Source organism: Schistocerca americana, chromosome 4 (assembly GCF_021461395.2).
Source record: "Schistocerca americana isolate TAMUIC-IGC-003095 chromosome 4, iqSchAmer2.1, whole genome shotgun sequence".
In the NCBI taxonomy this organism is placed as follows: Eukaryota; Metazoa; Arthropoda; class Insecta; order Orthoptera; family Acrididae; genus Schistocerca; species Schistocerca americana.
The window spans coordinates 108,022,013-108,047,896 of NC_060122.1; the positions used below are offsets into that span (position 1 = coordinate 108,022,013).

Below are 25,884 nucleotides of genomic sequence, written 5' to 3' on the forward strand. Positions count from 1 at the left end.
GAGAATCCATTTACCTACAACTGTCAGTTAATATTTTGAACCACCTCGTTAAGAGGACTGGACCTACGGTTTATTTTCATATGTCCATCATCTGCAGAAAGGATAAAATTTGTATCATCTGACAATAAAGCAGAAGGTCATCGTTATATAGGTCGCGTGGATTGGCAGTCAGGGTCTCGTATTGTTACCCAATCAAAAAATACTTAGAAAGTGTATTTTTGTGCGAACGTGTGTGTGCGTTCTCTGGGGAAGGAGACCAGACAGCGAGGTCATCGGTCTCATCGGATTAGGGAAGGACGGGCAAGGAAGTCGGCCGTGCCCTTTCAAAGGAACCATCCCGGCATTTGCCTGGAGCGATTTAGGGAAATCACGGAAAACCTAGATCAGGATGGGCGGACGCGGGATTGAACCGTCGTCCTCCCGAATGCGAGTCCAGTGTCTAACCACGGCGCCACCTCGCTCGGTTTTGTGCAACCTTACACTTTAATATATGGAACAATGCCTACTGACATTAACAAACTAAAATCAGTGTAAATTATAATGTGAGTGGTGTCTGCTGCAGGATTGTAGTGCCAGTCGTTTGCCAGGTATCGTATATGGAGAAGTTGTCACACCGACACTTGTCCGGTGTCTGCTGTAGCACACACTAACCCGTAACGAGGCAACTGACCATCACGGGTTGTGTTCAAAATGACCACCGGCAGCGGCAGCGCACACTTCCAGTGTGTTATGAAAAGACTGCTAGCGTTTCAGCTTAGAAGTCAGAGCAGGCTGCAGTAATTCTCATACGTCGTTGATATCGTCTGGAGAAGTTAGTATGTCCTTTTATACAGCGTCTTTCAGTTTTTCCCACTGTAGAAAGTATAGAGGCGTCAAATCTGGTGGGAATGGCCGGCCAAGGTGCAGGTCTTCTTCATCCAGTCCAACCATTTGGAAAAACTGGTGAAGACATGCTGTAGTACTTCGTGCGCAGTGTTACCAAACGTTCCCCCTGGTCTGCACTGGATCGTCCTTTAGAATCCGTGGAAGATGGTCTGTTAGGACGCTGTGATACATGTGCGTGTTCAGTGTTCCGGGCCTACGAGCTGATGGTCCACTATCCCACACCACACATTTGCACTCCTTGGACGCTGACGTTCCACCTGACGGCGCTAACGGGGATTGTCAACAGATCAATACTGCATGTTTTGGCGGCTTACCTGACCATGATTAGTAAATGTGGCTTCATCACTAAACAAGATACATGATACATCTGGAATATCCCGTCTTAATCGCCATGTACAAAAATTAACACGATTCTCATTGTCGTTTCCACGCAGCTCTTAGTGGAGAGAAATGTGATAGGTATGGAACCTATGTCGATCGAGAATGCGTGGGACACTTTCCTGACTCATGCCACTTCCATGTGCGTTTGCGCGGGAGCTAACGTGCGGACCAACTTCAAAAGCAGCAAGAACATTAATTTCCCTCTGTTCCGTATTTATTTGTTTCCTTCTGTTACGTTGTCTAGGTATTACAGTAGTACTTTCATGTAAATGATTGAAGAGGTTGATAAATAATTGTTGAGGTGGTTGACGTTGCCACATACACACGTACAAGAACTAACTGCAATCATCCTAAGCTCTCCGTCCACCATAAGTATGTCGGTTTTTTCTGCACAAACAAGTGTCGGAGTGGAAACTTGTCAAAATATGAAATTTCGTAAACGAGTTGCACTAGAATTCTACAATAAACACCACTGACATTCTGATTTACTATACTTTGACTGTTAATGTCAATAGGCATTGTTCCGTTTAAAAAAAGCGTATTTTTGCACAAAAATGTATTTTATAAGAATTACTACAATCTATTGATTGGCTGACAGTACGAGCCCCTGGTGTCTAATCCATTCTGTGAAAACCGCACATCAGTAACACTTTACATTTCCGCAATATTTGTGGTCCAAGTTTAGGTGATTCCCCCTGTATACCAGATACAACACGGGACCCAGCATGTAACACTGTGGTTCAGAAATCAACTTTGTTTCTGCGTGTCTTTTGATACGTGGCCGATAGGAAACCGGTACACATTATATTCTGTGGTACAGGTAAGAACTATTAACCTGCTGTATTTACTGTTCAAAAAATTTGCTTCAGGATATCATGCTGCACATAGGAAATAGCCTTAGCAAATTCCCAATATGATTCCAGTGTTAATAACGTTCTACTGATTTAATACGAGAGTTGGAACTTTAATAGTGGCAACTATTATTTACAGCTTGTACAAAACAGATACGTGTTTCTAAGTTTTACTGACCTCCAAAGCAGTCACCAGCATTGTGTATAACCCATTGCCAGCGATTTGGAAGTCGTAGGATACTCTTAGCAGTGCCAGTTGCGTTGACAGTTCGAGCGTCGTGGTCTATCGCCCGACGGATTTGTAGCAGTTCTGAAGCAAATGCCGTGAAGTGTTTCCTTCAGTTTAGAAATCGAGTTGACCTCACGAGGGTTAAAGTCAGGGGAATGCAGTAGGTGGTATAGCACTTAGTAGCCCCATGTGCCAAACAAATCAGTAACGGTTTGCACTGTACGTGCTTCAGTACTGTCCTGCAAAATGATGGTCAGGTCCTGCAGAAAGTGTCACAACCTCAGTCTCTAAGCTGGTCGTAGGTTGTGTCCCAAAAATGAACAGCATAGAGACAGAAGTGATGACACTTTCTGCAGGACCTGACCATCATTTTGCAGGGCAATGCTCCAGCACGTACAGTGCAAGCCGTTACTGACTTGTTTGGCTGATGGGGCTGCAAACTGCTATACCACCTACTGCACTACACTGACTTAAGCCCTCCTGAGTTCAACTCGGTTTCTAAACTGAAGGAAACACTTCACGGCACTCGCTTCAGAAGTGCTACAAATTCGTCGGGCAATAGACCGCGCTGCTCGAACTGTCCACAACTGGCACTGCTAAGAGTATCCTATGACTTCCACATAGCTGGCAACGGGCTATACACAATGCTGGTGACTATTTTTTTTATTTATGGAGTTTCGATTCCCCCTCCCCCCCCCCCTCCCCGAAGGGAGCGGACTGCAGGAGCTTAGTGTCCCGCTCTTCAGTCTACAGAATTTGTTTTTAAAAAATGAAGATAATAAATAATAAAAACGGGCGATAAAATCGGAGACTTAAATGGTAACATGGCGGAAAATCGTGGAACTTCAAACATAGAACAAAGGGTTGATGATGCTAATAACATACAGATGAAGCAGACAGGTAAAATAATAGACAGACAATTAAAAAACACGGCAACAGTCTGGTTTCTGTTCGCAAGAGTCATAAAATTCACACTCAGCGACAGCATGATTTCTGCTCGCAACACTATGGAAAGATGAACAACACTGAACATTCTCTTGAACACTGCACTAAAAAGTTGGCAAATATGACATACCACAGCCGAGGGCAGACGGGGAATCCTGGACAGATGATGGGAAAGAAAAAGGGGGGAAGGAGAGGAAAAACGAAGGGGGGAGGGGTAAAGGAGCCAATGGAGGACAAGAACCTATAAGAGGGGGGGAGGGTGCTGGGCAGACACGAAAGGGAGTGGGGAAAGGCAGAGGACTTTGGGGGGGGGGGGCGGTGAAGGGAGGCAGGGAGAGGTTAGGTGTGGAGTAAAGGGGGGGGGGTGAGGATAAATGGAAGGAGAGAGGGCATTATCTGGGAGGAGGAGTTGACGGAAGCCACCTTGGGAAAAGAGATGAAGGGTGTAGAGATTGAGGGTAGGGGGTGACACAATAGTGAAGGTGCGTCAGGGGTCAGGGATGGGAGAGGAGAGGAGCAACCAGGGAGTGAGGGGGATCAACGCGGCGGGAGGTGTAGACTATGCGGATGTGTTCGAGGAATAGGAGCAGATGGGGGAAAGGAATGAGGTCATAGAGGATCTGCAAGGGGGATGGGAAGCGTATACAGAAGGCGAGGCGGAGTGCATGGTGCTCGAGGATCTAGAGGGACTTATAGAATTTGGGGGGAGTGGGAGGGGCGCTGGTGACTACTCTGAAGGTCAGTAAAACTTAGAAACACGAATCTATTTTGTACGAGATGTAAATAAATACTTGCCACATCTAAAGTTCCAAACCTCGAATATCATTATTGAAGGAAAATTTTTGTCATTTCAGAATATGATGTCATACATATCATTGTATACGTACAACACTGGTGACTGGTTAAAGCTGAAGTGGATGTTGTGTTGCAGATCGCGTGAACGACATGGACGGCCTGGAGTCGGTGCCGTGTCAGCCGTGGTCGAGCCGCCTGCCCAAGATGGCGCAGCCAGACCTCGACTACATCGGTGAGTACTGGCAGCGCAGCTGAGAAAGTGGCAGCCTTGCCGTCGAAGTAAAATCCTTCAAGGGGGCGTCCTGAAATACTGAATGTTGCATAGGATTAACCAACACTACCGTAAAAGTCTGGATATCATGCACGTATTGGCGAAACCGAAAATGTTCTTCTCTAGAGACACTACAATAACCACGTATTGGCGAAACCGAAAATGTTCTTCTCTAGAGACACTACAATAACGAAATCATGTATTTATTTGGAGAAGAAGGGACTAAAACATATTGTTTAAAAAGAGTTGAGGTTAGTGAATGTTAGACAAAGTAAAAACATTTTTTCAAACCGGCATGTGGTTGGTGTTTTGAGTGCGCAGGTCCTCCTATAACTGTCTGCATAGTTAAGTCACTTCGAAGGTCGGATGGAGGCTACTGGATACGACTTTCAATACGACACGCCTAATAAAGCACTGTGGACTTCCCACCAACATTTGTATTGAGGACAACGTATTTCTTTTTTAGGTGCATGAATTCAAACTCAGTGTGCTTGTGTTAAAGACAATCCCTGTGATTAACGTCCAGTATACGCTGAATTGAATACAAGCGAGTAAGTGAACGATATGTCACTGAACTTAATACTTGTTGCATCAGCTCCCTTGTACAACTTCTACGCAAGTGTTAGATGAATTGTAAGAGTGATCTGCGCAGTTTGTGTGCCAGTTTCGTTAAATACTGGCCGGAAACAAATTTCGAAAATGAATTTGTCGTAAATGTTTGCACCGTTTTCATACCAATACACTTCATCCTGCGTGCCAATTTATTATTTAAGATGACACGAGGAACTACTTCTCCACGCCGGAAAGGAGACAGTAGTCAAAGAGGTGCGGAGTAGGTCATCGTCAGCTTGCCTTGCAATGCGATAGGGATTGTTCTTACTAGTTAGCTACAACTGCGCTATCTAAATACCTACGCACGTATTCTGCAGCAACAGACGAAAACAGGTGAAGAGATAAGCATCGAATGTAAATTTTAAAAAAAGAACAGGTCCTCAAGATAACTCACCTGTTTATAAAGACAATTTTCCGAATGTAATCGTAAGCTACTTGTATTTTCTTGTTTTCTTAAAATATAACTAAATTCCGTCTCTGTGACTAAAGGCTGTTTGTTTTGGTGCCAGATGCATACTGTTTATTTTATTTTAGATGAATTTCCATTCCTTGTTTCCCCACATGTACTGCAGTGGAACTGTGTTTGGTTGTCCTTGCAGAAAAGCGAGTAGCGCATTTGTGTAAGCACAGCAGCTTTCCATTTTATGAAGTAACATGACTCTTCATAAGCGTTGAAGTCATAATTTGTTTCAAATCCACTTCACAACATAAACCACATTTTCAAAAGTCTAATGCAGCATCGTCATCACAAATGAAATGTTTTTGGTTATATTGGTTAGTGGGCACATTAATTATGTGTGAAGCAGGCTGGATAGATGGAATTACAGGACTATTTTGGCGTCCTTAGCAGCCACAGGATAATTTGATGAGTAGTGTTCAGTTAAAATTACTAGATTAGTTTGTAAAAATGTGGCAGAATAAAAATTGGATATTCTTCTGGAAACGTTCGCCTGCAGGCGTGTATGTATATGTATATATTTCTGGAATCTCCTCCAAAATTTCTGTATCCATTTCAGCCAGATTTGGCACACAAACAGCAAACTTCACAAGTATCAGCACTGTGGGGTTTTTACTTCCTAGGTGCAACAGGAATGTGCAAAAACGTGTTTTTCAGCCCCTGAACTGTAGGCTGGCCTTCGTGGCAGGCTTATTGTGTGGGATTAGTATCGACATACCTTCTTTGCTGCTGTGTATGGCAGCCTATATATCAGATGCAAAAAACTGTTATCAAGATCCTGACATGTAGGGTGCCCTACACAACATTCATGCTGTGTTGGAGTTGCATTGGCTTACTTCATCAATCAGTTTAGTAGCAGCTACACATGCAGGTAGACATGGCTGAGGGAAGGCTAAGACGGATAGAGAAGGGAATAGACAGAGAAGGAGCGAAGGAGGACATGGGTTGAAAAGAGAGAGCAGGTATGGATGGACAGAGAGTGGGGGGAAGGTGGGAAGGAACAGGGTGATAGGGAGCAGGTGATGGATAGTGTTAAGTGGTTGAGGATACAGACAGAGAGTGAGGAGAAGATAGAGAAGGTGGATATATAGAGGGGGCAGACAAGGTGGACAGAGAGGGGTTGAGGAGGGGATGGTTAGAGAGAGAAGTAAAAGGTTATGTATAGAGTAGGTGGGGGGAGGAACTGGCCAGAGAGAAGGTGAGGAAAACACAGAAAGGGAGAGGGACAAGGAAGGAAGTAGCAGGTGTTTTGGGGTAGTAGGGAAATAGAAAGGGTAGGACATTTGGAGGAGATGAACAGAGAGGGGGGGAAGAGAATATGGACACATAGAGAGGGAAGGAAGATCTAGTCAGTAAAACAGGATGGAGCAGATGAGAGGGGGTAGGAGAAGATGAAAGGACAGATAGAGTGAGGAGGAAAAGGTAGACAGATATGGGAGGACAAGGTGGACAGAGAGACAGAGGAAGTATGAGATGGACACTGAGATGAGGTGGAGGAGGAGGTGTAGACAATTATGTCAAATACATTTTCACTTGAAACCTTGAGGTAAACAGGCCCAATTGGAGGGAGGAAATAAATAAATATCTAGGCAAAGCATCTTAATGTATATAAAGCTGAGCGTATGTGTGGATATGTAACAACTTCTCCCAGGCCCCTGGACTGAATTAGGTCACACAAACTTCTTGCCCAGAGAGGATCAACACAAGGGGCTCTAATATTTACAGATACTTAAGCCCCTGCCATGTAGGCTGCTCTTTAGGGCAGGTGTGTTCTGATTTAATAGTATCGACCTGCTTTGCAGGGTGGGCTACACCTCAGTGCCAAAAAACAGTTTCCCATCCCACCACATGTAGGCTGTCCAGCACAAAAGGCATGTTTTGTTGGAGTCATATCAGCCTGCTTAATCGGCTGGCTTTGTATGGCAACCTACAAGCCATGGTAAAATAGCGGTTTTCAAGTCCTTGACACACAGGTCATGCTGCACAAGATGTGGGATAAGCACCAGCCAGCTTTATTGAGCATTTTTGCAGGGGCTACATGTGTCAATGTGCATGCCAGGAAGAAGGTTGAGATGGATAGGAGATGGAGAGAGATGGCAGGAGGGTATGGATAGGCAGAGAGAGGGAAGAAGATATAAAGACAGGGAGGGAGGGGGAGGAAGTGATGTACAAAGGGGGTGCAGGAGATGAACAGAAAAAGGCAAGGGAAGAGGAGTGGGCTTAGAGGATATGAAGTTATAGGGATGTGAGGTGGTGGTGGACAGAGAGGGAGGAAGAGCAGATGGACCATGAAATGTGCATATTACATGTGACACATTTACACAAGCGAAGCTAGAAAGTCTAATATGTGTAAAGCAGCACACGTGTGTGTACTAGTATGTCCAGGATCTCCTTCCAACCCCTAGATCGATTTCAACAAATCTGGCACATGAACAACATACTGCATAAGCATAAGCACAAGCGCCAAGAGTTTTATAACTTTCTATGTCCAAAAGGAGCTGATATATAGGCAGATTGTTTTCTCATCTTCTGCTTTGTAGGCTGCACTGCACAACAAGCATGTTGAGTGACAGTTGCCTTATGGACCTGCACTGCTGGGCAGTCTACAGACCTGCACTCCACAGAACAGTCTGCACTGTACAACAGTGATTTGTGAGATTAATATCAGCATGCTTTATCAACCTGTTTTGCAAAAGCCGCATATGCTGATGATGGGCATGAGTGGGGGAAGGTTGAGATGGATGGAGGAGGGAATGGACAGAGAGGGGCAGGAGTACTTGGACAGATAGATTGGGGAGGAGCTGGTATGCAGAGAGGGATAAAGAGGAGATGAGAAGAGAGAGGGAGTAAGAGAGGGGCAGAGAGGAGAGGAGAAAGAGATAGTCAGGGAGGCGGTGAAGGAGATGGCCAGAGACTGGAACAAAGAGGATATGGGTATACAGAGTGGGAAGATGCGATGAAAAGAGATGGGAGGATGAAATGTGCAGAAATAGATAAGAACAAGTGGATGGACAGCAAGAGGAAAGCAAGAAGGGACTATAGGGGAAGACAGGACATGAGGGGATATGCATAGAGAGGAGGGTCGAAGGGGATGAACAGAGAGGGGGAAGGAAGTGAAAGGGACAGACCAAGATGGGCAAAGATATTTGGACAGGGAGAGGGGACAAGGTAAGATACATATGGTGAGGGATGGAAGGAGGTGAATAGTGGGAGGGAGAAGAGGATATGGACATAGATGGAGGGCCAGGATGAGACAGATAGCTAGAGGGGGCAGGAAGAGATGGACACAGAGAAACAGGAAAGAGGACATTGTCAAAGAGAGAGAGGGAGGGGTTGAAGTAGATGTTTAGAGGTGGGAGAAGAAGATTGTAGAAAGATGGGAGTAGGAGATGGGAGTAGGGTAGAGAGGTGGAGGAGATGACTGTGCACAAGGAGGAGATGGGCTGAAAGTGGTTATGGGGAGGAGGATACAGATGGGTGGGTGGAGGGGGAGGAGTAAATGGACAGAGAGAGAGGAGAGTGGCAGATGGGGGGGGGGAGGGGGAGCTGGAGATGGACCAACAGAATGTGGGGAGAAAGGAATGTGTGCATTAAATGTGTTGAAAGCATATGCCACAGGGAAAAGGTTAGTATATAAATAAAAAAGCATGTATGTATGTATATATCCAGTATCTCCTCCTAAACAACTGGACTGATTTCAAGTAAATTCTGTGCATACTCTGATTGCTATATAAGAAGCAGAAATGTAGGGGTTGACCCCCCTAGCTCGCATATGAGGTGTGACAGGGCAAACCAATGTTTTCTACCCCCCCCCCCCCCCCCTACTTGCTACTTGGCTGCTCTGCACGACAGGCATGTTGTGTTGGCAGTATCGGACTTGCAGGGCCTAATCATGCAGATGGGCAGGGCTGAGCAGCAGGGGTAAGCTGGACAGAAAAGTGGACAGTGATAATTTTTTTCTTTCACTGTTTATCATAATTAGGGTCTGTTTAATAACCGTATTTTATTACACAATGTACTTACATCATTTATTTAGGGAATAGAAGCAGAAGCCACAGGCTGGTATAGCCCATATGAAAGTGTAACAGAGATGCTCGGGGAACTCGTATCATATTCTATGGAAGAGAAACAACATACCTCTCACGAGATTCATTTAGGTACAATTATAGAGCAGGTATTCGAGAGAGACTGCGACATTTCCGTTGCCACCATTGTGTACCTTGCAATTTCGTTTTGACAATGTGTAGCTGCAGTCAGCCCACACAAGTGTTGTTCATCATGTCTACAATTATGTCTACCAGGGGCGCCCAGAGTAGATGGAAAATGTCGATTTGTTTCCTATTACAAACAAAATTATTTTTAAAGTGAAATTTTACGTGCTCATTCCATAGAGCAGTCCCAAATTTGTCTAGTGCGATATTTGTTTTATCGGTACGTGTTGACAGGGACAGTAATCAGTGGAACTCCAGCAGTGACTGAGTAGTACAGCTCCATGCTGACAGCAGCCAGCATGGGCCAGGGTGGCAACTAAGTCGCTGCTGGAGTACTGGTTATTCTTTCTGTTTTACTGTCTCTCTTAATACACACCACTAAATCGTATTTCGCACAAGACAAATTTGGTACTGCTCTGTCCAATGAGCATGTACAATTCCGTTTCGAAGATCACTTTGTACCATGAAACAAACCAATACTTTCCATTGGCAATGGCCATTGAGCAGAATTTGTCTGTGCTGATTCTAGCTACATATTACAAAAATGTAATTGCAAATATCCATCGAAACACCAGAGGACATGTGCCTGACGACTCTTAGAAGGGACCCCCTGTATTTATTCATTTATTTATTTAACGTGATCTGATTAGGGCTATCAAGCCCTCTCTTACATAGGACTATGGTTTTACATACAATATATCTTTTTTACATCATAGTTTCATAAGATGTAACTATTTTAATATGACAAATAGTGCTGAAATGACGTGAGTGTCTGATGTGGTAGTGTGGGTAAATCATATTAACTATGAAGCACTAAAGTTAATACTGTCAGTACTTGTGGTATTATGGCTGCTGCCACTAATAGTGATAATAGTAATAATAACAGTAAGAATAATGACAGTGGCACATACAAGAAGAATTTAAATGTGTACAACGTAGGTGTAAATATAGATATAGCGAGTTCTGGGAAAAGAAAAATTAAGGAGACTGCATTGGCCAAGAATACTACGAGAGGGCGAAGATCAGCTTGGAAAAAGTGTTGTACAAGGTAACGAGCAAACACAGGGCAATGGTATTCATTATTGTTACTGTAGTAGATATATCATTAACCGTCTTCTGAAGTTGGAGATGTTATTCAGTTCTCTGCTATAATGTGGGAGGACATGCCAGAAGTTGGTTCCTGCTACTGAGAAGCACTTGGAAAAGCGGCTGAACGATGGAGTGGGACAGAAAGGATCTTGCTCTAATGGCAATCGGCCTTTACGCCATGCCGTTCAGACAGGAGCTTTCAGCTCGAGGAGAGAGATGAGTAACATTTTTCATTCAAAAAACAATAGGGGAGACAGGGGGGTATGGAAATCATTGCGCTTGTCTTCACTCAGCCAGGGTAACTGTGCATATGATGATGAAATATGATTAAAAACATCAGAGATACTGTGATCACAGGCATTCATAACAAGTTGAAGGCACCATGAGTCTTCCTGAGGAAGGGCTTCTAGAATAAAATCGGTTTAATCTATAATTTGATGTATAAGCGTTCTTACAAGCTTGTTTTTTAGGTCAGTAGGGAATAGCGTTTTACATTTTTGTAGGGCATGGAGAATCGATTTTCGGTCACTTAGTGACCATCCTCAGTGCTGTAATATACAATTTAAATTGGTAGGCACTGGTGTCAACAAGCTTAGAGCGATCACAAAATCGATTTTGCGGTTAATAAAACAAAAAAATACGACAAATGCTGTCTCTCCTTCCAAGTATATCCATTACCTGGTCGTGGTGCACAGGACACTCCATGGAGTCGCCAATCAACACACAAGGAACTCAAATGGGAATCCCTGTAGGGAAGGAAACGTTCCTCTCGAGGGTCACTATTTAGAAAATTTAGAGAACCGGCATATGAAGCTGACTGCAGAACGATCCTACTGCCGCCAACATACATCTCCCTTAAGGACGACGAAGATAAGACACGAGAAATTAGGGCTCATACATAAGCACGTGGACAGTCGTTTCCTCCTGGGCCTACCTGCGAGTGGAACCAGAAGGGAAACGGCAGGTACAGGGTACGCACCGCCACGTACCGTACGGCAGCTTGGGGAATATGTCTGCAGATTTCACAGATGTAGATGTAATCAGAGGGAGCTGAGGCAACAACCTTTTTTAGGTAATAGCTTAACTAATACCTCTTTCCAGGCCTCAAAAATGATTCAAATGGCTCTGAGCGCTATGGAACTTAACATCTGAGGTCATCAGTCCCCGAGAACTTAGAACTACTTAAACCTAACTAACCTAAGGACATCACACACATCCATGCCCGAGGCAGGATTCGAACCTGCGACCGTAGCGGTCGCGCGGTTCCAGACTGTAGCGCCTAGAATCGCTCGGCCACACCGGCCGGCTCCAGGCCTCAGGGAATGCACTTGTGGTTAAGGAGTGGTTGAAGATATCTGCTACAGTGGGCAGTAGTGGATCAATAATAAACTTCATCATTAGGATTGTGTTGCTATCGTGTCCAGTAGACGCTGATCAACTACGCATGATGGCTTATTTGATGTTACTCCTAGTAACATGTCTTAGACAGAATTTTTCGTGGTTGCAGTCGTTTACCCCCATGAAGTATGCAGTAATCCCCTGTTTCGTTTGCGGGTCAGTTGCCGTTGTAGGTAATGTAAAGTACCAATTCAGTTCGTCGGCTTGGACAGTGACAACCGCTACAGCTTTTACTTTGCCTATACCACAACCACACAGATTTTTCCGTAGCACAGCTTCTCTATTTGTTTTGTCGGTTAATACGTGGACATGTCTGAGTTTTGCATTTCTCACAGCTTGACTGATTTTGTAAGTAATATGATTTTCAGGCTCAGGATGTAGTTTTTATGCCTGATGGGCAGCGTTTCTGAGATTCTTGGGCTGTTTTAATTCTTCAGTTAGCCAAGGTGCAGGTTTCCTTCTATTTTCAGGTCTTTAGGGCGTCATATGTGTCAGAAGTTGAGTAAATGTGTTAGTAGATCCATGAAGCTTTCCGTTAATATCCAAGAATGGAATATAAGATGCCCCCAATCCATTTCCTGTACCTTTATTGCAACTTCAGGTGAGGTAATGCGTTTTAAGTGTCTGTAAGTAGTCAACTGCGATTTCTTCGTGAGACATTCTAGCGAGTACATTGTGAGAATTGCGTTATGGATGCATATATCAGATGCAGACTTAGAGAGGTACAAATTACTTGTTTGGAATTTCGTTGTGGATCTGCTCGCAAACCTCGATTTAAAACAAATTTGGCACAGAAACAGCAGGCCTCACGAGTATCAGCACTGTAGAGTTATAACCTGCTAGCTACAATAGGAGCGGATATAAAGGCAAAATCTTTTTTTTCTTTGCTCATGGCACATAGGCTGCCTTGCGTATCAGGCATGTTGTGTGGGAACAGTATTGGCCTGCCAAATCAACCTACTGCACAGGGCAGACTACATGTAAGGGGCGAGAAATAGTCTTCCAGGGCTCAACATGTAGGCTGCCATGCATTGCATTTGTGTTTTGTTGAAAAAGTATCGATCGGCTTTATCAATACGATTTGCATGGCAGCACAGGTGCGTTTTGGAAGTAGTACCAGCCTGCTTCATTGATCTGTATTGATGTGGCTACACATGCCTGTGAGCATGGCTGAGAACAGGTTTAATACGTGGACATGTCTGAGTTTTGCATTACTCACAGATTGACTGATTTTGTTCCGCTTCTGCTTGTAAGTAATATGATTTTCAGGCTCAGGATGTGGTTTTTATGCCTGATGGGCACCGTTTCTGGTAGTCTTGGGCTGTTTTAATTAATTCTTCAGTTAGCTAAGGTGCCGGTTTCCTTCTTATTTTTCAGGTCTTTAGGGCGTCATATGTGGCAGAAGTTGAGTAAATTTGCTAGTAGATTCATGAAGTTTTTCATTATTGTCCAAGAATGGAATATAAGATACACCCAATCCATTTCTTGTACCTTCATTGCCACTTCAGGTGAGGTAATGCATTTTAAGTGTCTGTAAGTAGATCTTCTCGTTTGAACTCATTATTGTCCACGTTTCAGTCCTGTACAAGACTGCATTCCAAATAAATATTTTCAGTGAAGATTTTTTGTTCATTTCTACTTCCTCATCATCATCTTCATCAGCATCTTCTTCTTCTTTTCCTTCTTCTTCTTCAGTTCTCAATGTGTAGATTGGGCGGCAGCAATTCTCCTTCCAGTTTTCTCTAATCTTCCGAAATTCTCTTCAGTTGATAGTATGTTATCAGTTTTAGACATTGCTTAATCTGCCTTATGTACTAAAGTCTTGGTCTTCCTCGTGCATTCTGCACAGGCACCTTTCCTTCTGTCAGTTGCATAGTGATGGGGCAACGTCTCTATTGGTGGTGAATCCATCGGCCCCTCCGTCCACTGTTAGTTCCGTACTTTCCTTGCATTTATATTTGCTGTTGACACATTTCTGTTTGGCAGAAAAGCTTTTCTTACTGTCACCACATCAAAGTCTATCTCGTCGATTCCTCCATATTTCAGATTTTGTTTACTTCTACCATCACCGGTTATTTTCCTGCCCAAATATCAAGACTCGGCTACTTCTTTCAGCATCTCAATTCCTAATCACACTTCCTCAGCATTAACCGATTTATTTCAAGATTCCTTTCTGATACTGATGTTTGGCTGTTACTGATGTATGATGTACTTCGTATATCCTCCTCTTAAGAAACTACCCGTTCCGTTCAGCCTGTCTTCCAAGATCCGTGCCACTTCTGGCAGAATTACTATAGCATTGGCAGCACCTACAGTTTTAATATCTTCTTTCTGTTGCTTAATTCAAGATTTTATTGACTGGATTGAATAACGTGGTGGATAGGCTACAAACCTGTCTCACTTCCCGCTCACTTAATGCCTTCCTTTCACGTACATCTGGTGTCAGGATTGCATTCTGGTTTCTGTGTGCACTGACAAATTAATATCTGTATTGCTAATTTGATGTAAACACCACTCCCAATTGCAAGCTGCGTGTCTAGCGGAGTCCAGAGTCTACAAAAATTGACTGAATACGGAAATTTAAACTGCTGCTATAAGCAACTCCTTAAGAGATCCAAACCTATGTTAAAGGCTTAACACAAAATGTTAACCATTAAAGTTAGAAACAGTATGTCTTGAAGAAGCGTAACTCATGGGGCGCAGATTACCCAGACTATATTCAGGGAAAGAGGTTTATTGTTAGCTGCTCATGCAGTAAACCTTCAGCGTCAGGCATGCTGTCGAAATTTACCGCGTCTTCAGTACCGAAAACGTTCGCGACATACGTTTTGTAGACACAGTGCGGCTCTGTGCTTCTTAATACGCAGCGCGAATTACGCAGAGCCTGTACTCGTGCAGTGAATAATAAATTCAACATAATTAGTGTTTTACGTCTTCAGCCATGAAGGTTTCACACGTTTCACGTCAAATACTTAACACACTAACTCATTTCTGAACTAATTAAGATGTCTGAAACTGTTTCACACATGGGACACTGACGCTTCAAGGAACGGAACCGATTGTGGAATAGGAGCGGGCTATTGATTAATAAGTAACCATTACAACTATTTTTATACATTTATTATGTGACAACGGGTTTCATACGAAATAACATCGTCAGGTTGTATTGCCAGTTGTCTTCATGACGAAACGCCACAAAGTTGTGCCAGTATGATGACTCAAGATGTCTGGTTATTCTACGTAATGTTAACGCGGAACGTTGATGAAAAACACCCACTATTTAAAAGATGTACCAAATCCACAATTCTGAAGATACTGCGATGAAATCTTGTACCGTGCTTTAGGTGAAATTAAAACATTTACAGTTAAGTTCCTTGGATTAAATATATTGAAGTTTTTTACGGAATTCAAAAAATTATTCACAAAAAATAAAATATGTACCTTTTCCCCATAAACTGTTCAAGAGATTACTGCAAAATTTTCCTTGCTTCAACTCTTTTTCACATAGTAAACTTACCTCACGAGGTTTTTTGAACATATCGAATAGGAGAATTTAGTAATTTTTAATTATAATTCTGTAAGTATGGTATAAAATTCATGCAAAATTCCAAGCGTGGTGCCTCATACCTCGCACTTAGAATTTCAAAATTTACTCGAGAGGCAATATATTTTGGGTTCGTATTAATAAATGTACAAAACTTCATTATTTTAGCCTTCATAGATTCCGAGAAAGACGTACAGAAACTTAAAAAAAAAACGTAATTTTCAGGAAATGCAGTTTAAAGTTCAACCTAACGGTTTCTCTTATGCTACCTCATCATAATGCCCCAGATTTATACTCGTGGTCCTTTTTCCCTTGAAGGGCTCTCTTCTGTCTTGTTCTCTGGCTTGTTTCCTGTACGAGGTCTTCAAGTGACTTTTCAGCTGGAGAGACGCTGGAAATCTATGTTTCTCAAAAATTCCTGAGTGAAATTCTCTATCTTAATTCTCATTCTCTTAATTACTTTCATCCCGCTACGTTCCCATCTTTAAATACAAGAACTGAATCATATGTTGCAGTTCTGACAACTGTAGTAGATGAAAGTGTGATTTTAGGGCATTGCTTCTGCATAAACAAGGTAAATGGTTTGTTATTGTTTATAAGATATGATACAGTGTCACAGACGATCTATATATCACAGCGTTCCAGATGTACCCCTTCAAGCTTTCTCGAAAGAGATGCAAGGAACCGTTATTCAGCCAGTACTGAAGTGAAGTTTCGAAAAGTGGACGTGGCGGGAAGGTCGCGTCATACATTTAATTATTTTTTAGGCAGTTTGGATGAGATTTCATCACAGAAACTTTGGGAACTTATTGTCTGTGAATTCTACAATTAAATAATGATTAAATTGAAAATTGACATTTACGGTCAATTTTGTTGTATGTCGGATGCTCACAACAGTGCTTTGTAGACTAGGAAGCCGTAGGCAGAACAGGGTACATGGGCGCACTACAGAATATTTGGAATAATTGAATAATCAAACACATTTACTTCTCTTTTGAGAAGCAGTCATGTAGAACATTATAAGCATTACCATTCTCTGAATAAAGTCTGTTGTCAACTCGACAGTAAACTATCTTCCTAGTTGCGGTGGTTCTCGCGGACGTAACTAACTGTGACGTCGTTAGCAGGAGCCGAGCTGAGGACACGACCAGTGTTGACGAACTGGCACCTGAGCGCTATCCTTGGCTTCCTTGATGGCAGCGCCGGACTGGGGGCTGGTGTCGCGTAGCGTTCCCGGAGAGCGGAGGTGCGGCGCCTGATTTACACATGCTGCCACGCTGGCGCCAACCCTCGGGATCTGCAGATACTGACGTTCGAGCTGGCCTGGTTTTGACTGATGGCTCTCGATCTTCCACCACAATCCAGTCCATCAACATGAGGTGGCAAATATGAGGTAGCCAAGGAGGTGGAAACGTGGGTTCTAATACGCCAAGTCTGCTTGTTAGCTGCAACAGGAAAACACAAATAATTAGCAGTAGTACAAAATAAGAAAGTATTTATTACTTAACTTTGCTGTAGTCCATGATCAGTTGGCTGACAATTATAGAAGACACGACTAGATTAAGCGTCTGTAGAATGACATAATTTACAAGTCACAAATCTTGCAGTGACGAATTAATTTCTCGTGATCTTGATGTCGAATCCAGTGAATTTGAAGACTAACTTGGAATGGAGCTACAAAGACTTGATGGTAGCAACGACTGAGCTGCAGACGATGACTAACATCGGCGCTGGCTGACCACTGAGCGCGGCTACGAACTGTAGACTGGCACAACTGCACTACTCTCCTGCTGCACATGAAGTGCCGTAGCGGCGCCTAGCGGCGAGCATAAGTACTGCGACTGGCTGTGTACTCTTTGGCTAACACAGCCGTTCTTCTGTTCCGTTTATCGAGAGAATCGCATCCGGCGGATCGATCTCGCAGGCGGCGGTGTGATCGTATGACTGACGACATCACATTGACGTTCAGCGCACAAGTTATTTCTTATGATGACATCGCAAATTTCATGAACGACCCCCTCTAAAGACGAGTGCTGGGCCATGACGATCATAAACTGAAGAGCTAAAGAAACTGGCACACCCGCCTAATATCGTGTAGGGCCCCCGCGAGCACGCGGAAGTGCCGCAACACGACGTGGCATGGATTCCACTAATCTCTGAAATTGTGCTGGAGGGAATTGACACCATGAATCCTGCACTGCTGTCCACAAATCCGTAAGAGTACGAGGGGAGCGAAAAGCACGTTGCAAGGCACCCAAGATATGCTGAATAATGTTCTTGTCTGCCGAGTTTGGTGGCCAGCGGAAGTGTTTAAGCTCAGAAGAGTCACCCTGGAGCCGCTATGTAGCAATTCTGGAGGTATGGAGGCTCGCATTGTCCTGCTGGAATTGCTCAAGTCCGACGGAGTGCACAATGGACAGGAATGGATGCAGGTGGTCAGACAGGATGCTTACATATGTGTCACTTCTCAGAGTGGTATTTAGACGTATCAGGAGTCCATATCACTCCAACTGCACATGTCCCACACCATTACAGAGCCTCCATCAGATTGAGCATTCCACTGCTGACATGCAGAGTCCATGGATTCATGAGGTTATCTCCAAACCCGTACATGTCCATCCACACGATACAATTTGAAACGAGACTTGTCGAACCAAGCGATATGTTTGCATATATCAACAGTCCAAAGTCGGTGTTGACGGGCCCAGGCGAGGAGAACACATCGAGGGTACACAAGTGGGTCTTCGGCTCCGAAAGCCCATATCGATCACGTTTCCTCGAATGTTTCGCACGTTGACACTTGTTGATGACCCAGCACTGAAATCTGCAGCAGTTTTCGGAAGGCTTGCACTTCAGGATTGATGTTTACCGAATTCCTGATATTCACAGTACAGTCGTGAAACGGTCGTACGGGAAAATCCCCACTTCATCGCTACCTCGGAGGTGCTATTTCCGTCGCTCGTGCACCGACTGTAACACCACGATCAAACTCACTTGAATCTCAAAATTTTGTACATGGCTGCACGTTCAGAGACCGTGAATAGTTACAATTGAAAGAGAAACAGCCCTCGATCACTATTTTTGACGAATTAACCGGGTTTCAACACTGCTGGAATTTAAATCAAAGAATTGTCTATATTCTATAACATGATCACAGAATTATGATTAAAAACGTATGATAGAGTATAAGTAAGGAATCATCGTGAGAGACTGGCAGTAATTGTATGTCATTTATAAAATAATAAATATGCCAAAAGGGCATTAGTCACAAAGATATTTAAGATAGAGAAAACTGTGATGGCGAGCCATTGAGGGCTGCTCGTTACTTGCGTGGTGCAGGTTGCAAAACGGACTGAGGTGCCCGCGTTAACAAATGCGGGCAGGTGAACATGGCACTGCAACCAGCGCGCCATCTAGATACAATTAGGCTACTTCACATTGAAATATAGGCAGAAATGATTATAAATAAATAGTATTTGGTGTATAATGGGAGCAATGTTTGTTTGATAGTTGCATACAACATAACATTTTGTCTACATCAAAGCTGATAACAATAAGATAAAACATGAAAACATCATTATGAAAATGTAAGTAGGACTGATTGACAACTTGTAGAAAGCAATATTGACGTGAAACGCAGCCAAGAAACAATTGATAATTGAAAAACATAGGACTACCTTAGAAGGAAAAGAACATTTCGGCAACCTGCACAAGCAGACCCGAAGTCAGACATCGAGGAACGGCTTTATATCGTTGAAAATATTTTTGTTACGTAGCTGTAGCTGTTCGTTAAGGATGAGGCTATCCTTTCGAGCACAATGATTGAAAATCACTAATTCTTCTAGAATATCTAATCTACGCCCTTTCTTTTCGGTGCGCAAAATGTTGCTATCGCAGATGGCTTTAGGTGAATGACTTGTAATTAGAAGATGGTCGGCAAAAGACGAATTTTGGGGGCTAGCACCATTTTTTTCTTATCAAGTGTTCTTTATATCTGGTAGTGAAGGCAATTCCTGTTTGTCCTATATAGTAAGAGGAGCAAGTATCTCAGACAATTTTGTAGACACCATAATTTTCTACAAGTTGTCATTCAGTCCTATCTACATTTTCATAATGATGTTTTCATGTTTTATCTTACTGTTATAAGCTTTGATGTAGACAAAATGTTATGTTGTATGCTACTATCAAACAAACATTGCTTCCCATTATACACCAAATACTGTTTATTTATAATCATTTCTGTCTATATTTCAATGTGAAGTAGCCTAATTGTATCTACGGCTACTAGATGGCGCGCTCGTTGCTCTGCCATGTTCACCTGGCCGCATTTGTTAACGCGGGCACCTCGGTCCGTTTTGCAACCTGCACCACGCAAGTAACGAGCAGCCCTTAATGGCTCACCATCACAGTTTTCTTTATCTTAAATATCTTTGTGACTAATGCTCTTTTGGAGTATTTATTATTTTATAAATTACATATAAGTACGGCCAGTCATTCACAATGATTCCGTACTTATACTCTATCATACGTTTTTAATCATAATTCTGTGACCATGTTATAGAATATAGACCATTCTTTGATTTAAATTCTGAGGAAGACATTCCTAGCAGTGTTGAAACCCGGTTAACTCGTTAAAAATAGTGATCGAGGGCTGTTTTTCTTTCAATTGCTGTCACTTGAATCTTGATATCCTGCCATTGTAGCAGCAGTAAGCGATCTAACGACGTCGCCAGACGCTTGTTGTCTCATACAGAATAGGCGTTGCTGATCGCAGTGCCGTATTCTGCCTGTTTACATACCTCTGTATTTGAATAAACACGTCTACACCAGTTCCTTTGGAGCTTCAGTGTATAACCAGTCCGTCCACAGCACGGCGTAGGCATGGCGAACAGTGAACGTACATTATTTGCTGATGAATTAGTTTTGTACGTCTTACCAATCCGGCCTCTTCTGTGTCCACCGACAAAAGCACAGTGGGTCGGTGGTGATGATGAGTGGAGCGGTCCCCCTCCCCCGTCTCTTAGCCAGCCCCCCCCCCCCCCCCCCCGAGTACAGAGTAAGCCTGCTGTCTGCACCCGAATGACCTCCGCAGTCCCGACCAGTAACTGCATCAGACCGACAGGAGTAGTGGAGCGGTGCGGGTGTTGGTGGGCACCGCCGCGCCCCCGCACACGCTCGCCCATAATCAGCCCCCACCTGGTCGCGTATAAAAACTTTTATACGCGCAGCAGCGACTGGGGGCGGTATTCCGATTTACGACGGCGCTGCATGGGAGACGCTTCGCCGACTACACGGCTCTCTAGCTGTCGTAAAGCCGACCCAGGAACAAAGCGCCTCTGATCCGCGCAAAGTACCCTCCGCCGCTCCCCGCTCTGCTGCGTCGCCCACCGCTCCCCCAGCTCTCGTGTTTGAAGACCGCGTTTCTCACTGCATTTTAAAAATGATTGTACCACTATTGTATTAAAAGGTTTTATATAATTTGTTTAAAATAGTACTTAGCAAAACACTACTTGCCATTAAAATTGCTACACCAAGAAGAAATACAGATGTAAACGGGTATTCATTGGACAAATATATTATACTAGAACTGATATGTGATTACATTTTCACGTAATTTGGGTGCATAGATCCTAAGAAATCAGTACCCAGAACAACCATCTCTGGCCGTAATAACGGCCTTGATACGCCTGGGCATTGAGTCAAACAGAGCTTGGATGGCGTGTACAGGTACAGCTACCCATGCAGCTTCAACACGATACCACAGTTCATCAAGAGTAGTGACTGGTGTATTGTGACGAGACAGTTGCTCAGCCACCATTGACCAAACGTTTTCAATTGGTGAGAGATCTGGAGAATGCGCTAGCCAGGGCAGCAGTCGAACATTTTTTGTATCCAGAAAGGCCCGTACAGGACCTGCAACATGTGATCGTGCATTATCCTGCTGAAATGTAGGGTTTCGCAGGGATCGAATGAAAGGTACAGCTACGAGTCGTAACACATCTGAAATGTAACGTCCACTGTTCAAAGTGCCGTCAATGCGAACAAGAGGTGACAGAGACGTGTAACCGCACACCATCACGCCTGGTGATACGCCACTATGTCGATGACGAATACACGCTTCCAATGTGCGTTCACCGCGATGTCGCCAAACACGGATGCGACCATCATGATGAAGTAAACAGAACCTGGATTCACCCGAAAAAATGACGTTTTGCCATTCGTGCACCCAGGTTCGTCGTTGATTACACCATCGCAGGCGCTCCTGTCTGTGATGCAACGTCAAGGGTAACCGCAGCCATGGCCTCCGAGCTGATAGTCCATGCTGCTGCAAACGTCGTCGAACTGTTCGTGCAGATGCTTGTTGTCTTCAAACGTTCCCATCTGTTGACTCAGGGATCGAGACGTGGCTGCACGATTCGTTACAGCCATCCGGATAAGATGCCTGTCATCTCGGCTGCTAGTGATACGAGGCCGTAGGGATCCAGCACGGCGTTACGTATTACCCTCCTGAACCCACCGTTTCCATATTCTGCTAACAGTTATTGGATCTCGACCAACGCGAGCAGCAATGTAGCGAAACGATAAACTGCAATCGCGATAGGCTACAATCCGACCTTTATCAAAGTCGGAAACGTGATGGTACGCATTTCTCCTCCTTATACGAGGCATCACAACAACGTTTCACCTGGCAACGCCGGTCAACTGCAGTTTGTGTATGAGAAATCGGTTGGAAACTTTCCTCATGTCAGCACGTTGTAGGTGTCACCACCGGCGCCAACCTTGTGCGAATGCTCTGAAAAGCTCATCATTTGTACATCACAGCATCTTTTTTCCATGTCGGTTAAATTTCGCGTATCAGTCGGCGTGATGCTATGGGATGCCATTGGTTACACGTCTAGGTCACCTCTTGTTCGCATTGACGGCACTTTGAACAGTGGACGTTACATTTCAGATATGTTATGACCCGTGGCTCTACCCTTCAATCGATCCCTGCGAAACCCTACATTTCGGCAGGATAATGCACGACCGCATGTTGCAGGTCCTGTACGGGCCTTTCTGGATACAGAAAATGTTCGATTGCTGCCCTGGCTAGCACATTCTCCAGATCTCTCACTAACTGAAAACGTCTGGTCAATGGTGGCCGAGCAACTGTCTCGTCACAATACGCCAGTCATTACTCTTGATGAACTGTGGTATCGTGTTGATGCTGCATGGGCAGCTGTACCTGTACACGCCATCCAAGCTCTGTTTGACTCAATGCCCAGGCGTATCAAGGCCGTTATTACGGCCAGAGTTGGTTGTTCTGGGTACTGATTTCTCAGGCTCTATGCACCCAAATTGCGTGAAAATGTAATCACATGTCAGTTCTAGTATAATATATTTGTCCAATGAATACCCGTTTATCATCTGCATTTCTTCTTCTTATAGCAATTTTAATGGCCAGTAGTGCACAATCATATCTAAGACATATATTAGCAGTCTCAAATTTTCCTTTGCCGTTCTTTTTGAATCCTTTTATCAAATTATAAATAAATACAATACAGGGAAATTTTTTCTAGCGAGTACAAACTCTAAGGATTGACCGATGAGAGGATGCGGAACTTATGTCTGGAAATGCATGGTTTCCATGCCAGAGGCCATTTATTCGACCACACATTGTTATAGAGACTGCGGTCTAATACGCGCTGTATCATGTAGCCAGTTACAGTATGTGTTGAAAATGGTTTCCACGTGCCTCATCGCACGTGTGTACGCGCCGTAGCGCGTTTCGTCTCACACGTTCACATCGGCCAGGCTGCATCCGAAGTTTCAAAGGCAGCATGAATACGCCGTTCCAGTGTCTCTACACGTAATGGGCTCTGCATACACGATACTTTTGAGATGACCTCATAACCATAAATCGTACGGTTTGAGAACGGGTGAACGAGCGAGCCATGAAACTGGACGCACTCGTCCGATCCATCGACCAGGGAAGACACGATTTGGATGCATCTGGACGAAATGGGCTGGAGCACCATCACGTAGTAGCCACATAATCCTTAGACGCATCAGTGGCACTTCTTGCAGCAGCGGAAGCAAAATCACCCGCCGGAAACGCCGGTAGTTCCGGCCTGTTAGGCGACGTGGATGGAAGACTGGTCCCAAAATACAGTTTCCAATTACCCCAACCATCATCCGGCTACACCGATATTGATTATTCGCTGTCATCATACCATGCGGGGGTTAATAATACGATCTGACCGAGTAATGGTTTGAAAGCTGAAGATACCACTTCGGGTACAGGTGGCCTCGTCTGTAGATGTATGATGGATGGGACAAATCCCGGAATCGTCTTTACCAGGTGAAGTAAGCAGTGACAAAACTGCTCCCTATATGGAACTTCTGTTGCTAGTAAGCCCAGCAGACTTTTTAAGTGATAAGGGTAGTAAGAGTTGTACTGGAGAATGTTCCAGGCGGTCGTCTGGCTTACCCTGTACTAGCGGGCCAGCTGCCTGGTGCTGACACGGCGATCGCCTTCCACAGTGTTTCACATTTTCCACCAAGTTTGGTGTCCGAACATTTCGGGTACGTTCTTCACGATTTCCTGTATCCTGAAACAACACTGTCTCAGACAAACTGTGAAACACTGTTGCAAACATTGAGTCCCGTGGTTGTTGTCGGTGGGGATAGGTCTCCTGATACAACCTTCCTGGCCGCCGCTCGTTGCCATTTGCCTCAATTGCTCTTGATTCGAAAACGGAACCATTGTGCACAACGCTATATCACATCCACTACAAGGTGAGTCAGCAAGAGAAGTGAATCGGACACAACACTAGCAATTACTATGGCAGGAGGGGACACTAGGGGCCACGACGGGAATTAAGACTCTGGACGCGGAATGTTAGATGGAGCTAGACGCATAGGACGTTCATTTCTGAAATCGTTAGGAATTCAATAGTCCGAGACAAACAATGTCAAGAATGTGCCGAGAACACCATTACCTCTCGCCTCGGACACTGCAATGGCGACGACCTCCACTTAACAAACGAGAGCGACCGCGTTTGGCATAGAGTTCTCAGTGCTAACAGACAAGCAACACTGTGAAATAACCGCAGTAATCGATGTGGGACGTACGACGAACGTATCCTTTAGGAGAGGGCAGCGTAATTTGGCGGTAATGGGCTATGGCAGCAGACGATCGACGCGTTTGCCTTTGCGCCTGCAGCGCCTCTCTCTGCTCGCGACTATATCGGTTGGATTACAACGACTGGAGAATCGCGCGGCCTGGTTATGTGGGTCCTGGTAAGAGCTGACGTTATGGTTACTGTGTGGCGCGGATCGGCATAAACCATGGACCCAAGTTGTCAACGAGGCTCTGTGAGAGCTGGTAGTGGCTCCATAATGCCATAATGCTGTGGGCTCTGGTCCAACTGAACCGATTATTTACTGGGATTAGTTATCTTAGACGACTTGCAGCCAATCGTGGACTTCCCAAACTACGGTGGAATTATTATGGATGACAATGCTTCATGTCACCGGGCCACAATCGTTCGCGATTGATCTGAAAAACATTCTGGTCAATCTGAGCAACGGATCAGGCTACCCTGACAGCTCGACATGAATCATAGAACATTTAGGGGACGTAATCGAGAGATCAGTTCGTGAACGAAATCCTGCACCGGAACATTTTCGCAGTTATCGACGGCTATAGAGGCAGCATTGCTCAGTATGTCTGCAAGGGAGTTCCAGCGACATGTTGAGTCCATGTCACGCCGAGCTGCTGCATTACGTCAGGCAAACGATATTGGGAAGTATCCCATGACTTTTGTCATCTCACAAGGGGAGGTCGCCAATTGCGAAATTCAGATTCAATTCATACTGCGCATAATAAAAGCTCATGGCCAGAGGTGTAATGTGGCAAAGCACCAAGATGCACTTCTCAGCCGTTGTCGAGAAAATCGACAGTTAAAAGAAACCGTTGCGGTGAAACACTCTCTACGATTCATAAATTTCTACAGCGTCGTGGCGCAACGGTAAGCGCTCGGGTTCGTAGTCCGAAGGTCGCCGGATCGAATCTCGCGCCATGCAACCTTTTTTTTTTAGTATTTGTTTTTGTAATTCAAATATATATATATATATATATATATATATATATATATATATATATATATAATTCCCGGCAGTCAGTTGCAACAATTATGCATATAATAAGTTGTTGAAAGTCGTTTGTCGTGAA

At 44.2% G+C, this 25,884-nt stretch overlaps 1 protein-coding gene across 1 annotated transcript in view; it reads left to right on the plus strand.

Moving 5' to 3' along the window:
• LOC124613288 (protein kinase domain-containing protein ppk32) overlaps window positions 1–25,884 on the plus strand; it is a 717,316-nt gene that overhangs the window by 178,411 nt on the left and 513,021 nt on the right. The window contains exon 4 of the mRNA XM_047141982.1: window positions 4,223–4,318. Coding sequence (XP_046997938.1) covers window positions 4,223–4,318 — 96 coding nt within the window. The remainder of the gene's footprint in view (window positions 1–4,222; window positions 4,319–25,884) is intronic.